Genomic DNA, 16,775 nt, shown 5'->3' on the forward strand with positions numbered 1-16,775 from the left:
ATAAATAAATATTAAAGTTCATATTGATATTTTTGTGAGGTGATATTGTTCATTAAAGTTCATTGTGATATTTTTGTAAATGTCAGGGTGATGTAGAGATATTTTAACAAAACTGCTTTATTTTTTTTTATTTTTTTTTCTGCTAAAATTTTTTTACTGGATTAATATTTGAAAAACATTTTTCCCTATGCAAAGGTCCTCTGTTGTGAACAACAAATGGAAACATGCAAAAGAAAAAAGTAAAACGGCAAATTTGTCATAGAGATTTTGGTAATTTGGTGAGAGAAATTAAGTTGGTTGTCATTGTGACTTCTCAAAAATGCTGTATAATACCAACATGTAAATTAAGAGTACATTTCTAGGAATTTAACACTAGATTTTTAAAAGATTTTCCATTTTGCTTATCGTTCTTTATTATTGTGGGCCCCCCTCAGCATAGGGAAGTGTTCAACTCAATGGTGGCTCTGGGTTTTTCTGTTCAATGGCAAATGCAAGAAATTATGCTGAAGTTAAAACGCTCATTGCCTTTCTGTAGTTGGGTTGCCTGCTCGACCAAAAAGTCCTGTGGATTCCAAGAAGGAGGGAGATTCCTCATCCGTCTACTCCTCCTCGCTGCCGTCAAGTGACGGTCCAGAACACAGCATGTCCAGTAGCAGAACTCAGGTAATCTCAGATTAAGTATTCGTACTTACCGTCATTTGTATGCTGTCACCATTTACAACTGTCTTGACTCTATGAACCTGCATGTTGTGTTTTGTAGACGAAAACATGGGTTTACGGATTCACTTTTATGCTTTGTTCATTTTTTCCCCATGACCCACGATTTCACCATGTTTCATCACACACTGCTGCATCTGATACATAATAAGATCAAGACCTAACATTTAACTTGACGTTGTTTCTTGTTATATGTGCTTGAGCCCTAGGACATGAACTCGGATGTGCTCTGCATACACATCTTCCCTGAGAGCACAATATCTCCATCCATATTCATTCTTCTTTAACATTTCAACATGAAATGCACCGCAAGCATGCTGATGACAAATGACTGTAAAAACACAGTGTCTCTCAGTGTCTTTTTTTTTTCTTGGTCTGCTTTATGGTGGTGCTGTATTTAGACAAACTAGCTTCGTCTGCAGGTTCACATCAGTCAGTTCTTTCCGTCTCTCTTGTTTGGTATGCCCATGTTCATGTATGCAGCCCATGTAGAGAAAAGACGGTATCTATGGAAACCAGTAGGAGAAATTTTTCCTTCCCTTTGATATAGAATGTGTATATAAGTTAACTTTATGAATAAAGCACTTCTATTGGTGTCTCAGTAGATCAGGAAATCTTAACAGATCTCATCTTTCTAATCCAAAAGCCATAAGAGTGCATCAGTGCCTGCTCACTTTTTCAGAGGTGTTGGTTCTGGAAGTATTTTTCATTCATTTTTCCTATAGGGATTTTTTTTTTTTAAAAGTCGTTATTAAAGCGTTATAAGCCGTGAACCAAACCAAGCAGCTGTGAGGTGAATGACAACATTACAAACTTTGATTCGAAACAAAAATATTTGAAAATCAGACAAAAGGAAATGATGAAGAAATATAAAACTATTCATTTAAGAACTAGTTTATTGCAAAAAAATGCATTTTATTTGAAATTCCTGTTGAATGTTCATGTAATGAACATTTTTCTGACTGTGTTTGTACAGTTGATCAGAGGGAGGCTGTGCAACCAGAACAAACCTGACACCTTCAACCAGCTGTGGACCGTTGAGGAGCAGGTATGAAACTCTTAGAAAGCTACGTCCGTTCAAAGTAGTGGACTGAAGCTAATTGTTGTATACTAGATAGTACATTTTACTATGCAGTTTTGTGTAGCTCTTGAGCTGTAAAGTTTGGCTTCACATCTCATATGTGAATCTTGCAGAAAAAGTTGGAGCAGCTGCTTTTGAAGTTCCCACCAGAGGAGGTGGAGTCTAAACGCTGGCAGAAGATCGCAGATGAACTTGGCAACAGAACCGCCAAACAGGTGCGTCTTCAGGCCCTGCTCTACACCGTCACCTTCTCTGAAGATGATCTTCTCTTGGCTTTGATGGGCATTCTAGTCTCTAGTCACCTTTTCACTGCTCAGTAAAGCAGTCATCCAATAAATATCCTTACGGCTCCATTTAATGGTGACAGTGTTCCTGCGAGTCCTTAAAAATTCTTAGAACGTCTTAAATTCAGTTTTATCAAATTTAAGGCCATAAAAAGTCTTAAATACCTTAGATCAGGGGTACTCAAGTTCAGAGGCCAAGAGGGCCGCATTTTAACCAAATGAAACGCAAAGGGCTACAAATTATAACTTGGATCGTAAGACTTTTATTTAGGCCTACTTGAGACAATATTTGTAGTTTTACTGTTTATTTACTAAAAGTGTTTTTTATTATTTAGCTAAGTCTTAATAGTATGGTTTCCTTTTTAAAGTGTCACTTAACATGATAAATGGCATTTAAAAAAATGATTAATAGCTTGTCTTGCTGTATTAATGTACAAATGCATAAAGAAAAACAAGAACTGATGAAAAGAAATCCTTATTCATTTGAAATGTCTGCATTGTTTTCACAAGAAATTTAAGGTCTGGCTGTTGTTCACTGGCTGATGAGTGTTTTTGCATTTTTTTTTTTTTTTTATAGTCTTTTTATACTCCATTGCACCTCTTTAACACTTTTTATAGCACCTATTTATACTCAAGAGAATAAACGTTTTATTATTTGTATTATTATTACCTACCTTTTAATTTGGTCAGAATCCAAAAATCTTTTTTTTTTCTTTTTTTTTTATTTTTTTTTATGTTCAATCACAATCTCATGAATTATCTAACTATAACCAACGTTGTAAACATGATAAATAAGATATTCTCCGTGAGCTCAATGATGTGATGACAGATCTGTAATGGGAGCGCTGCTTGCTTTCTGTTTATAACACATTGCCATTAAGAATAAAAGGTTTGTTTTTCATGATGCTCGGCAACTTACACACTGCAAAGTTTGAGGAATGTCAACTGCATTTCATCATGGAAAAATAAGGTTACTTTGTTTTTTTACTTGCGCGCACAGTCTCGAGCCTTTGATGGCGTTCACGAACACAAGTGCTTGACGCATGCGCACTAGAGAGATTCATGCTTGTCTAGTCTTTTTCGCTCAAATAGTTACAATAAAAATGTCTTTGTACTTGTTTAAAATTAGAGTTGCTGGTATCTTTTAATCCCCTCAAACGAGCGCTCTTCAACACGGTCGGCAATTGTGTTTGTTATTACTCTTGTTCTGTCGTATCCGTTTCTTTTCAGACTGAAACAACAGCCCGTTTCAGTGCTGACGACACCTTGTGGACAAACTAAATTAGTGCAAAAACTATGTGCCTTCAGTCATAGACTGTAAAAAAAAGATGGACGACGCGACGCCGCTTCCTTCCATTGTATTGAACTGAAGCCAAAATGGGCCGATGAATGGGCGCTGACACGTTACGCAATACGTCCAAAAAAAAAAAGTTTGGAGCCTGGGCACGCGCAGAAGGAATCGTCAGTGGAGCCCGGAGGCGGAGTCGCGGTATCAAACTTCCGCCCAGACGACTGCGTCATCATTCATGTATTTTAAATAGACTATAAAAATTATACACAATTTAAAATTCTACCTATAAAATAATAGGCTATTCCGTTTCTAGAGCAGTAATATTTTTGAAACAGCAAATTCAGTAGATAAAATCAATATAATATGCCACTAGAAACAACTCTAAATCGTCAGAAACGGTCCTGCCATTTTAAATCAAGTTCAACTAACGTTACAGGAGATCGATTGCTGTAATTAGAGTAAGCTATCATTAGTTTTGTCCTGCTAATTATTATTTTATACCCATAAAATAATAAATAACTGCCAGATAACGAGCACCTGCTTTTTCCCGACATGGTTAACATTAGGTGTATTATCTTAACTAATAACATTTATTAATTAGCTTATAACGCCCACATTTAATGTTACAGAAAAAAAGTTCAGTGATCCGTCAGATCCTGTAGGTCGGTTAGTACAGTTTACTGCTAAACAACTCATTTTGTTGGTGTTAAATAACAAAGAAATCGAAAATTAACAGTTAGTTAATACATCTTCAATCTCCCCTCGAAGCTCCGACAGTCCTCAGACAAGCTGTCAATCAACTTCGAATCATGACGACACGCCCCATTTTTATAGCATCAAATTGCTAGCTAAAATCTAAATCATCACAAAAACGAACAATTGAATATATATCAGCGTGATAACAACTACCTTAAATGACCAAAACCATCTTTCAGAAAGTTTTATTTGAAGCAGAATTTATTTTTAAGTTTTCACTGAAGTCTCATTCGACTGCATTGAGAGGGCGGTGTTTATGACTTGTACTGCATCCAGCCACCAGGGGGCGATCAAAGAGCCCGCAGCTTCACTTTTCAGGACGTATGAGACACACCCGGCCTTCATTTTATATTGTTCTTTGTGGTTAGAAAAACTGGGCTGCGCGAGTACACTATACGCGTTCTCTAATGATGATTACAGCGTCACGCGCACTGTACGCCTACCCCAGTGTACGTGTAAAAAACAAAAACAAAGTAATATTCACACTAATTTTGGATGTAAATTATAATAAAAATACATTTATATGTAGCATGATGCGGGCCACAACTTTAATGCTGACGGGCCGAATGCGGCCCGCGGGCCGCCTGTTGAGTACCCCTGCCTTAGATGGTATAACAAAAGTCTTAAAGGGATAGTTCACCCAAAAATGAAAATTTGATGTTTATCTGCTTACCCCCAGGGCATCCAAGTTGTAGGTGAATTTGTTTCTTCAATAGAACACAAATTATGATTTTTAACTCCAACCGTTGCGGTCTGTCAATCGTGTAATGCATGTCAATGGGAACTGTGTCTATAAGAGTAAATTAAAACATGCACAGACAATCCAAATTAAACCCTGCGGCTCATGACGACACATTGATGGCCTAAGAAACGATCGGTTTGTGCAAGAAACTGAACTGTATTTATATCGTTTTTTACCTCTAATACACCACTATGTCCAACTGCCTTGAGCATCCGGTATGTGAGGTCTGAATGCACTCTGATGTCGGAAGTGATCGCTCGCACTCATTGACATATACACGTGAGAGATCACTTCCGGCATCAGAGCGCGTTTTCAGACCTCACCAACCAGATGCTCAAGGCAGTTGGACATAGTGGTGTATTAGAGGTAAAAAATGACATAAATACTGTTTGGTTTCTCGCACAAACCGATCATTTCGTGTCTTAGGACATCAATGTGTCGTCACAAGCCACAGGGTGTAATTTGGATTTGTCTGTGCATGATTTTTTGACTCTTATAGATGGAATTCCCATTGACATGCATTATACGACTGACAGACGGCAACGGTTGGAGTTAAAAATCATAATTTGTGTTCTACTGAATAAAAAAAATGACACCTACATCTTGGATGCCCTGGGGATAAGCAGATAAACATCAAATTTTCATTTTTGAGTGAACTATACCTTTAATTATAATTTCAAGAGGTCTTAAGTTTGGGGATGGAAAAACAGGAATTGCGATATGGCTTAATGTGATGATTAAACAAGGCTATCATTTCGTTAAATAAATTTGAGCGCTGCACATTTCAAAATAAAAACTCTGCACAGGTGTTTTTATGTATCTCTGAACTAACTGGCTCCAGAAAAGTTTTGATTACATTTTCATTTCATTTCATCTTACCTCCATTTAATGCTTAATAAAGTAGCATTTATAAGCACAGCACTGTATTTCTGCCATTCCATAAGCACCACCTACTGCCATAGAATGAATTTGCATTTTCAATCATCTTGTCTGCTGTTTATGTTCAGACCAATAATCGTCCCATATTTTTATGCAGCATAAACACAGTTGAACTGGTGGATCGACAAGCAGCTAATGTGCATTCTAAAAATCTAAACAATTATTATATAATAACTAACCATCTTAATAAATACTTTTTACTCATCCCTTTTCATAAATCATGGTTTAAATGCTGAAATGTGTGGTTTATCATTTGTATTTGAACTGTAAATCATGTTTTTACAGTCATTTTACGGTTTAATATCTTAGCATAGCCATTGCCCTGCAACGCTCATTCGGTATTAATTTTATTTTTGCAGGCTTTAAAAGCCTTAAATTTGATTTTAAAAAACCTGCAGATACCCAGTTGTCTTTTTCACTAATCTTATAAGAGTCTGAACATCTAAAAGCCATGGTAGGGAAGCTTAGCCAAGGAAATTAAGGGCAAGCTCTTTTTGTTTACCAAATATTTGTTCCTCTTCTTCACAGGTTGCTAGCAGGGTACAGAAATATTTCATAAAACTGACAAAAGCTGGTATTCCAGTACCAGGCAGAACACCCAATGTGTGCATGTACAGCAAAAAGGTAAATTGGTCATTTTATATAATATAATATAATATAATATAATATAATATAATATAATATAATATAATATAATATAATATAATATAATATAATAAATATAATATAATAATACCTTCAGTAAGGTAAGTTTTGTTATTTTTGAAGTCTGTTACTTCAAAAAATACAGTAAAAACAGCAATATTGTGAAATTTTACAAATAAAAAAAAGGTTTTGTATTTTAAGATATTTTAAAATGTAATTTATTCCTGTGATGGCATAGCTGAATTTTCAGCATTATTACTTCAGTGTCACATGATCCTTCAGAATTCATTCTAATATGCTGATTTGATGCTCAAACATTTCTTCTTATCAATGTATGCATTTTTTTCAGAATTTTTATCAATAGAAAATTTAAAAGAACAGAATCTTTTGACATTAAAGATGTCTTTACTGTCAGTTTTGATCAATTTAAAGCATAATTGCAGAACAGAAGTATTTAAAAAAATCCTACTGATCCCAAACTTTTGAGCAGTAGTGTGTGTGTATTTTTAAATGCTTTATTAGTGCCTATTAAATGACACAGCATGTTGTCTGTAATTGTAGGCCTCCAGTAAGCGACAACACCACCTCAATAAACACCTGTACAGGCCCTCAACGTTCCTCACCTCATACGAGCCGCCCGTCTACATGGATGATGAGGACGAACGTTCTCACTTCTTCAACAGCCTCCAGGATAATGGCGCGGATGATTCGGTCAGTCCTGGTTAAGATCTCCCAGTTCAACTCCAACTAAATCTGAGAGAAATGCATGTGTGATTTAACAAGTAAAAGCCGGAATTTTATTAATCATATCCAAGCAAATAGATTTAGAAGCTGAAAATGGAAAAATAAATACCAGAAACTTTTTGAAAGCCATGTTTCATGTTTCAAGCCATTTGTTTCATCATAGTGACTTCCTTTCTTCCCTACTGGCAAACATTTGATGGCCTTTTCAAACAGGAAAATCTATTAAAGACCGCAAACTGGCATTTCCACAGATGGGATTTGCTTGTTGTTTGATCATTTGATAATGATGTGCTGGCTTTTGACAAGCACCGCTGCCAAAATCATTAGAGACGACTCGATGTTTGCGTCTCCTCGGCTGAACTGTGTGTTGAGCGACTGTGAACTGACTGCAGTGGCTTGACATTTTCTCTGTCTCTGATATGTAACCTTTACGCGACACTGGTCAGCGGACCCTGCAGAAAACATTACCAGTCGAGTGTTGCCAAGCATCAGTGAACCTTACGTGCACCAAATATAGACCTACTACAAATCATGACATCACAAGCCCTGAAGGCTGCATGGGAAAGTTTGGGAATTAAGCTTTTCCTTCCAATAATCTAAACCCATTTAAATTGTCATTATCACATTACAGTGTTGATTTGTATACTGTGGTGATCATACAGAGAGTGATCATACCTGCAGTAATAAAATGACACCAATTAATTCAGCAAGGATGTATTAAATGGATTGTAGTGAAAAAAAAAAATATATATAATATATGTATATGTATATGTGTGTGTGTGTGTGTGTGTGTACTAATATATAATATATATATATATATATATATATATATATATATATATATATATATATATATATATATATATATATATATATATATATATATATAGGTGCTTTGGAACTTTCTATTTGTCAGTTTCCACAAAAATATTAAGCAGCACAATGCTAATAAGAAATATTTCTAGAGCCCCAAATCATCATATTAGAATGCTTTCTGAAGGATCATGTGACATTGAAGACTGGAGTAATAATGCTGAAAATTCAGCTTTACGTCACAGGAATAAATTACATTTTAAAATATATTAAAATAGAAAACATTTTTCTTTTTTTTTCTTTTTTTTTTTTTAACAATTATTTTGATTAATGAAATGCAGCCTTGGTGAGAATAAAAGACTTCTTACAAAAACATAAAAATATTACAGACACCAAACTTTTGAAGCATAGTCTGTATACAATATCTATTTTTATTTATGCTAGTTAATTTTAGAAAATCTGTGTTGTGACTAACTTACAGTGAAGTATAAATATCTTCAAATTATTTGTCAGGCCGAAAATATAATTATTTAGGAAAAGAAGTTTCTGATAATACTTGAACTAATTGTCAAATTGACATTTTATTTATGTTGTGACATTGAAGAGATAACCAGAAATGAGGCGAGAACAGGATCAGGAAATGTAGTCTTGACCTGAACTTAAAAATAACAAAAACAAGGTCATTGCAGTATTAGATAACACTTTATTTTGATTGTCCACTTTAGAAATTCTACTAACTGTAACCAACTTTGCAACTACATGGCAACCAAGTTGTGGACTGTATTAGTAGACCGTCTGCTTAATATCTGCTAACACTTTATTTTGATGGTCCCCAAACAGACATTCTACTGACTATAAGTAAGGAACATAGTCGCAAAGTTATTTATAGCTAGTAGAATGTCTAAAGTGGGTCATCGAAATATAATGTTATCCAGTATTATATTTCAGACTCATTGTGAAGTAGTTTGCAGAGATTAGATTTTGTGCTAAAAAAATCAGACTCTGTGTGAATAGGCCTTTGAAGTAGTGACAGCTGATGTTGTGAAGAGTGTTGTACCATTCTGACCCAGCTGTGATGTTTCAGGATGAGGACGGGGTGCCAATGGAGCTGAGGCACCTGCCGGAGTACAAGGAGCTGATGGAGCTGAAGAAACTCAAGAAACAGAAACTACAGGAGATCCAGGCTGAGAGCGCTCTCACGCAGCACATTGGCTATAAGGTACACATAACATTTACCAGTCTGTCTCCATGTTGATTTCTCACTGATTTCTGTTGAGAATTAAATTTTCTTTACCCTCATGTCGTTACAAACCCAAAATTTCACAATATGAGAAATGATATTTCACGATAATGATACGTCATGATATAGTTATTTTGTGTTACTTGATCTCATTTCTTAAAAAAAGAAATGTATTTAAATTTCTTAAAAAATGTCTTCTTTAAAAATAAGAAAAAAGGAAGCAAATTACAAACAATAGGACTGAATATGAATTAAATTAATTAAAGTTTTTTTTTTTTTTTTTTTTTTTTCATGTACAATAGGTTTATTAAACATATAGTTAGAATTGGTACAGAAATGTAATAATAAAATATTGCATGGTCTTCACTGAATGAATGTGTCAGTCAGCGCGTGCACCGCATTGAGTTCTTTTTCACTGCTTATTGTGCTTAATAACTTTTTAGCATCGAGCATGTCCCAAATTCATAATCACCTTCTGAGAGAGGCAGTGTGCCTGTCAGCAAGATCACTGCACAGAGTTCCTTTTCAAGATGTATTGTGCTTATAACTCTTTTTAACATCAAGCACATCCCGTTCTTTATATTCTCATTCATGCATTTCATCACTCTGAAGTGTGAAAATCTCTAACAATAAACATTTTATATATATATATATATTGTCATACTGCCCAGCCCTACAAACATGCATTACTTAACTTTTTGGAAAACAAAAGCAGATATTTTGAAGAATACTTAAACATTGGACAAAAAAAATAAAGTTTCAAAATATCTTGTCTTGTGTTCCACCGGAGATAGTAAGTTGTACAGGTTTGGAAACAACATGAGTACATTTCTTTTATGAGTGAACTATTTCAAGTGATAAAAGCCATCTCTCTTTTATGCAAATCTGAGCCGTGAAGTACAAAGGCTTTTATGACTGTTAGTTAACTGTATAATAGCATAATGTGACTTTTTGTCATGTTCAGCACTTTTCATGTTTGCATGTAATTCTTGCTCAGTGTGACATGTGTGGCATGGAGCCCATCCAGGGCGTACGGTGGCACTGTCAGGACTGCCCGCAGGACAACGCCATAGACTTCTGCAGTACCTGCTCCGACTGGTGAGTCACAGCCTAACTAAATATACATGGAGCTGGGGATCTTTAGTCACCTCACAGTGGGATTGGATTTAAATGTATAAAGTCACAATGTGATAGCTAAGGAGAAACACAAATTCTCAGAGTTATGTTGACTCTGTGCTTGTATGCGTATAAACATTGTATTGGAAATATTGCTGCAACCCAAATATAGACCTAAATGTTATTTGATGTTCATTTAAATAGTCATTTTGGCCTGCATATGCTTTTTTGATTTTTTGGGGGGGCCTTATGAATTGCATTAGTGCCCTCCCACTTTTTCAGTGTTATTGTTTTCAGAAGTATTAAAGTGTTTAAAGGATTAGTCCACTTTTAAATACACTTTTCCTGATAAATTTACTCACCCCCATGTCACCCAAGATGTTCATGTCTTTCTTTCGTCAGTCGAAAAGAAATGAAGGTTTTTGATGAAAACATTCCAGGATTTTTCTCCTTACAGTGGATTTCAATGGCTACCAACAGATTGAAGGTCAAAATTACAGTTTCAGTGCAGCTTCAAGGGCTTTAAACGATCCCAGATGAGTAATAAGGGTCTTATCTAGCGAATCGATCAGTCATTTTCGAAAAAAAATACAACCGTTTATGCTTTATAAACAAAATATCGCATTGAACGTACTTTCCGCTTCCACATTCTTCATAACGCTTACGCTGAATGTTCTACGCCTTCCCTATTCTACTTACGGAACGAACGCGGCGCCAGTTTCGTTTTTCCGTAACTTGAATAGGGAAGGATATTCAGCGTAAGCGTTATGAAGAATGTGGAAGCGGAAAGTATGTTCAATGCGATATTTTGTTTATAAAGCATAAACGGTTGTATTTTTTTCGAAAATGACCGATCGATTCGCTAGATAAGACCCTTATTACTCATCTGGGATCGTTTAAAGCCCTTGAAGCTGCACTGAAACTAATTTTGACCTTCAATCTGTTGGTAGCCATTGAAATCCACTGTAAGGAGAAAAATCCTGGAATGTTTTCCTCAAAAACCTTCATTTCTTTTCGACTGACGAAAGAAAGACATGAACATCTTGGATGACATGGGGGTGAGTAAATTTATCAGGAAAAGTGTATTTAAAAGTGGACTAATCCTTTAAGTCACGAACCAAGCAAACCAGCTACAAGGTGAATCACAACATTACTAACTTTTAGTTGAAGCAAAAAAGTATTTGAAAATCAGACAAAAAGACAAAGCTACAAGACGGACTTTGAGGAAAAACTACAATCCCATGAAGCATTGCAAATGACATAAATATTTCTATGTATATATTCCAATAAACTTAAGTATTTTTCTGGCTTAGTGAGACAGACTCGATTACAGTTTCGCTCTTTTGACGTAATTTGCTTGCCTCAACTCATGATTGGTGGAATTTTCTGTACAGCTTCATGGGTAATGTAGTGTTTCCAAACATGTTTATTTTAAAAATAAGTTGAAATAATACAAGTGGATGGCTTCAACAAAAGCATATACCATCGATATACCTTGGAACTAAACTATCTTTTAAAGGTTTATAAGTTATTGTTAAAAATCAATTACCCTATGGAGAAAATTAAAGGATTAGTTCACTTTCAAATAAAATTTTCCTGATAATTTACTCACCCCCATGTCATCCAAGATGTTCATGTCTGTCTTTCTTCAGTCGAAAAGAAATTAAGGTTTTTGATGAAAACATTCCAGGATTATTCTCCTTATAGTGGACTTCAATGGCCTCCAAACGGTTGAAGGTCAAAATTACAGTTTCAATGCAGCTTCAGAGGGCTTTAAAGGATACCAGACGAGGAATAAGGGTCTTAACTAGTGAAACGATCTATCATTTTCGAAAAAAAATGTAAATGCTTTACATAAACAAATGATCGCCTTCCAAGTGCTTCCGCCAAAACAGCACTTTCGTATTCTTCAAAAATGTTTTCATCAAAAACCTTAATTTCTTTTCAACTGAAAAAAAAGAAAGAAAGACATGAACATCTTGGATGACATGGGGGTGAGTAAATTATCAGGAAAATTGTATTTGAAGGTGAACTAATCCTTTTAAGGAAGCATTTACTTCTGGAATCCGAGCGTTGAAAACGTTGTGGACTGATATCAAAGCATTTAAGATAGAAAGACTCCATTGAGTTCTGGTCAGTGCTGCAGTGATGATACTATTCATACTTCATCCATTTAATGATTTGTTTTATTTGCAATTCTTGACACAGGAAATCTCTTCCATTTACGATTCCATTGGAGAATCAAAGGCGGCTTTGCACAGTTCTTTTAGTTTGTGCACAAAATTTCCTATTCGGTTTTAACTAGAACGTTGGCACAGCAGTCTTGTCCTAACCACACACCGTTCTGTTTGCCCCTTCAGTTTGTTCAAAACCGAGACCCACAAGCCCACACACAGACTGGAGCCAGTCTGCCAGGCCGAAACCTTCCTGGACAAAGACTACTGCTTACCGCAGAGCACAGGCTACAACTACCTGGACCCCAACTACTTCCCTGCCAACAGATGACAGGGACGTGCTCCAGCGCTAGTATCCAGGGCTGGGCAGCAGCCCCCAGGGCATTCTGTGCATGGCTCCATCATCCAAGTCAAAGAAATGCTTATGTCTGGGCGAGAGGGTACCGCAGATGTGCTGCACCTCGCCCCGACCCGCTGCTGGAGGGGGGTGGGGTGGGGGAGGGTTCGTGGGAGGGAGGGGGCAACACCCTGCCGCGGTTGTCAAACCTTACCAGGTCTCGTCAAGTAACACTATCTCAAATCAAAAGAAACGAGAGGAAAGAATGAAAGGAAGAAAAGGCGCACCGACATTCCCAATCCCAGGACATTTAGAAGGCAACTCGACGTCTCCCTTTGTTCTGCCGTTTGAGTGACGGGTGTCAGCAACGCACCTCTCAGAGGAGCGTTCGGCTCTGGAATCATCGGCGGAGGGCAGACTCGTGTTAAAGTGCAAAATGTTGTCTGTAGTTGAAATATTTATAAGTGAAGCTTTGTGTGTGAGCTCTTTTCGTGAGGTGGGAATACAAGGAATGGAACTTGGTGCTGAGACTGTTGTCTTTGATTCATACCAGGTTTTTAACCAATCAAGGAAGTTCGCTCACAACTCCGACGTTCTAAACGGGGGGGGGGGGGGAAATCCCAGCTGACAGACCCCATACGTGTCTCTTGCCATGGGCTACCATTTTCACTAGAAGCTGCTCTTTGTTTCCTCTTACGACCGTTACATGATGTTGTCACTTTATTTACGTTCATTTCCTGTTTTTTAAACGCCGATTTGAAAAACCCACTCCACTTAACCCGATAGGTTCCCAAACCTCAAAGCACTACAGCACGGAGAAGACCAGCTGAGATCCGGAAGGCGTTATCACGCTCTCTGCGCTCGCAGAGAGCTTTCTTTTCTTTTCTCTCAATGTGTACTGTTGTTGATCATGTGGAGTATTCAAATATATGGTGAAAAGTAGCCAGTGGTAGTTGCCGTGTGCCATTTTTTTCTTCCCTGTCCAGTTGATTCAAACCTGGCCACTTGTTTTAGAAGAAGAAAATAAAGAACTCGTGGCACGTTTGCCCTCTGTGAAAAACTGCCCAACCATCATCACGCCTTTAGATCCCTCTAATTTTCGCAGTTTCCTCACGGTCCATGAAAAGATTGTATTTTTATTAATCTATTTAAAAGACAAAGAATAACAAGAAATCGAGTTGGTGGCGTCGCACGTGCGGCACTCCCACGTTATTTTATACACATACATTTTGTTGTGCTTTGAGTAGACCATTTTGTATTGGGTTCTGTTCTGTTCACCTCCCCTCCCTTGACCTGCTTCAGTATCTGTGTATAACAGTCTGTTCTTAAATAATGTAAAAAATGTTAGAGGAGAACTGTGGAAATAAAAGTATGTGAAAAGTCTTTCTACACCACATGGCTCGGGTATTGATTTATCTTTTTGATTCATTTCTCTTCTTAAAATCTTATATGTAAAGAAAGACTAATAAGGGTGGTACGTTATTGTAAATGTGTCCATTCGTCTCTGAAATTTGTCAAATTTAGGGGCATTTTTTATGGAATAATTCAGTATTTATCAAATGATCCATGAATATATATATATATATATATATATATATATATAATTTTATTATTATTTTTTTTTAATCATGCGTCCTCGTAATCTTTAGTTAAAATATCTTCCCCTCCCTCTTGCAGCAACATCACTTTTCTGATAATGTGTTTACTGGCATGAGGGCAGGACAGCCTGACAGGAGATCACAGCAATAGCAAACCACAAGCATCCAATCAGATGAGGGTGTGACGGTGTTGTGCCGAATTTTAACTCAGTGCCAAATTACCTGATTGCCTTATCCTAACCCCGCCCCCACACCTAATCCTAAACTTAGCTGTATCTGGGGGATATTTACACGACACTGTTTTCAACTAAAGACTGAAAACTTTATGCGCTTTGGGCATTAATTTACACGACAACGGCATTTTGGAAGCCTGAAAATGCAAACTTTTGAAAACATGTTTCAAAGTGAAAGTTTTTGAAAACGATACCGTTATCATCTCCATGTAAACAACGACAAAAACTCGTATCTGTGAAAACGTGACGGCATGCACGTGTTTAAATGTGTTCAGTTTATAGGCATGCACGTTTGGCGCGAGTGCTCTGTAAAAGAATGCGCGTAGTTTTTCTTTACAAAGTGACATCGCCAACTACTGGCCTGGCATCATGATAGATAGTATATATATATATATATATATATATATATATATATATATATATATATATATATACATACACGTTGTTGTGTAAATGTACCCTAGGACTCAGGGGGGTAATAATTGAACAGATGTCGGAATTTGGCACAACAATGGTAAATTTTTTGCTGTAATCAATCACTATATTTTTCCCTTATTTGGTCGTAGAAACTTTTTTCTTTTGCTATTGGAGCAAATGGGAGCACAAAAAATATATTTGCTGTTTTCTCCCGTTTACCACTATAGTTACGCAACTACTTCCGCTTCTGAGAACCCTGGAAATGTGAAAATTGTACCGCCCTCGCGCCAGTGTACACGTCATCAGAGATGAGATGTCGAGCTTTGAGGATCGTGTTTGTACTGGACAAGACCAATTCAATTATTTGTTAACTCACTTCACCTGGGTCATTAAATTAGTGCTGCTGCAATCAGATTAGTCAAATTCACTAATGAATCACTCAATGCGATTTGTAAACCAGTCCGTGTAAAAGACTTGGCTCAAATGATTTGGATGTTGCAGATCTTGATTTCTCTCAAAACAATGAGATTTGGCATGTATTATTATATATAAAATGTAATGGAGACAAATGTACTTTTGCATAGTAATGGACTAAAAATACTGTCATTGATGTTTTCATATGCTTTACCACGTGCTTGAAATTTTGGTGCTGCTAGAGTAAATTGCTTTCTGCACTTGCAGTTCTTTTCCCTTCAATGATTTGCGCATTCCTCTTCCTACCCACACATACAATTAACTAAAATGAAAACATCATTCTAGCACACAGCTTCTGCCTTTAAAGAAAAAAATGAATCAATTAAACATATGAAATGTCTTTATTTCACTCTAGTTGATAAAGACGAATACAGTTATCAGACCTCAATGTGAAATTCATTGATTCATTGCACCTGTAAAAGCCAGACTGAAATTCAAATCATTTTCCTTTCCAGCTCATTCATTTCTGCTTCAACTACAGTAAATCACTATTCTGGCACGCTTAGCACGATATAATGCATTAATTTAAAATATAAAAATGCTCTCCAGCGGCCAATTCTTCATGCTTCTCAATTTTGCTGATTTCAGTGCTCAAGGATACTGATCGAGTCCAAAAACACCAAAACAGCACCAGACAGTAGTAAATAACCATCTTTCCATGTTTTATGGAGCTGAAAGCTAGCTTAAGCATAAGCATACAGGTTAGATACCAAGAGATAAACACTGTTGATTTATTGGTCTGGTATTTACAGTGAACAACGATCGTGTGAAATGAACAGGTGCCAATTGCTGGCTGGTAGTTTTCCAAGTAGACGTGCCATACAGAAGCTGTAATCACAGACGTGCGTGTGTGCGACGAACTGTAGTGTGTAAATGTGAGTTAGTCAGCAGTGAAGCTGTAGGTGATGTTTTTTTCCTCCAGGGGGCAGTGTGAGTCCAAGCTCTCTAGCAGGAGTCCAAGACGAGGCAGATCTGCTCAAAGACGTCTTCCGGGGGCTGTTCGGCATCAATCTACATATACGCACACATAACACGGCTGTTAGAAATCATAAGCTGAAAAGTAGGGCATCAACCCACAGGAGAACTGTCATACAGCGTTAATAAATCCCACAAACATGCAGCTGCTCTGAATGCGTTCACTCTCATGATATATAGAGACACCGGTTCATCTGTC

The 16,775-nt window shown here is 36.8% G+C and overlaps 2 protein-coding genes across 4 annotated transcripts in view; one reads left to right on the forward strand and one right to left on the reverse strand.

The window, feature by feature from the left end:
* The window catches only part of zzz3 (zinc finger, ZZ-type containing 3), a 33,281-nt gene extending 19,011 nt beyond the window's left edge, over positions 1 to 14,270 (forward strand). For 2 of the 3 annotated variants that reach the window (XM_048162893.1, XM_048162894.1), the window contains exons 5-12: positions 536 to 663; positions 1,694 to 1,765; positions 1,912 to 2,013; positions 6,339 to 6,434; positions 7,017 to 7,166; positions 9,097 to 9,231; positions 10,250 to 10,350; positions 12,729 to 14,270. In XM_048162893.1, coding sequence (XP_048018850.1) covers positions 536 to 663; positions 1,694 to 1,765; positions 1,912 to 2,013; positions 6,339 to 6,434; positions 7,017 to 7,166; positions 9,097 to 9,231; positions 10,250 to 10,350; positions 12,729 to 12,873 — 929 coding nt within the window. In that variant the 3' untranslated portion in view covers positions 12,874 to 14,270. The remainder of the gene's footprint in view (positions 1 to 535; positions 664 to 1,693; positions 1,766 to 1,911; positions 2,014 to 6,338; positions 6,435 to 7,016; positions 7,167 to 9,096; positions 9,232 to 10,249; positions 10,351 to 12,728) is intronic. The other variant, XM_048162895.1, reaches the window with a different exon arrangement.
* A 1,653-nt stretch (positions 14,271 to 15,923) lies between these two features.
* ak5 (adenylate kinase 5) overlaps positions 15,924 to 16,775 on the reverse strand; it is a 109,766-nt gene continuing 108,914 nt past the window's right edge. The window contains exon 14 of the mRNA XM_048162973.1: positions 15,924 to 16,612. Within this exon, the coding sequence (XP_048018930.1) occupies positions 16,547 to 16,612 (66 nt within the window). The 3' untranslated portion in view covers positions 15,924 to 16,546. The remainder of the gene's footprint in view (positions 16,613 to 16,775) is intronic.

Source organism: Megalobrama amblycephala, linkage group LG17 (assembly GCF_018812025.1).
Source record: "Megalobrama amblycephala isolate DHTTF-2021 linkage group LG17, ASM1881202v1, whole genome shotgun sequence".
Classification (NCBI taxonomy): Eukaryota; Metazoa; Chordata; class Actinopteri; order Cypriniformes; family Xenocyprididae; genus Megalobrama; species Megalobrama amblycephala.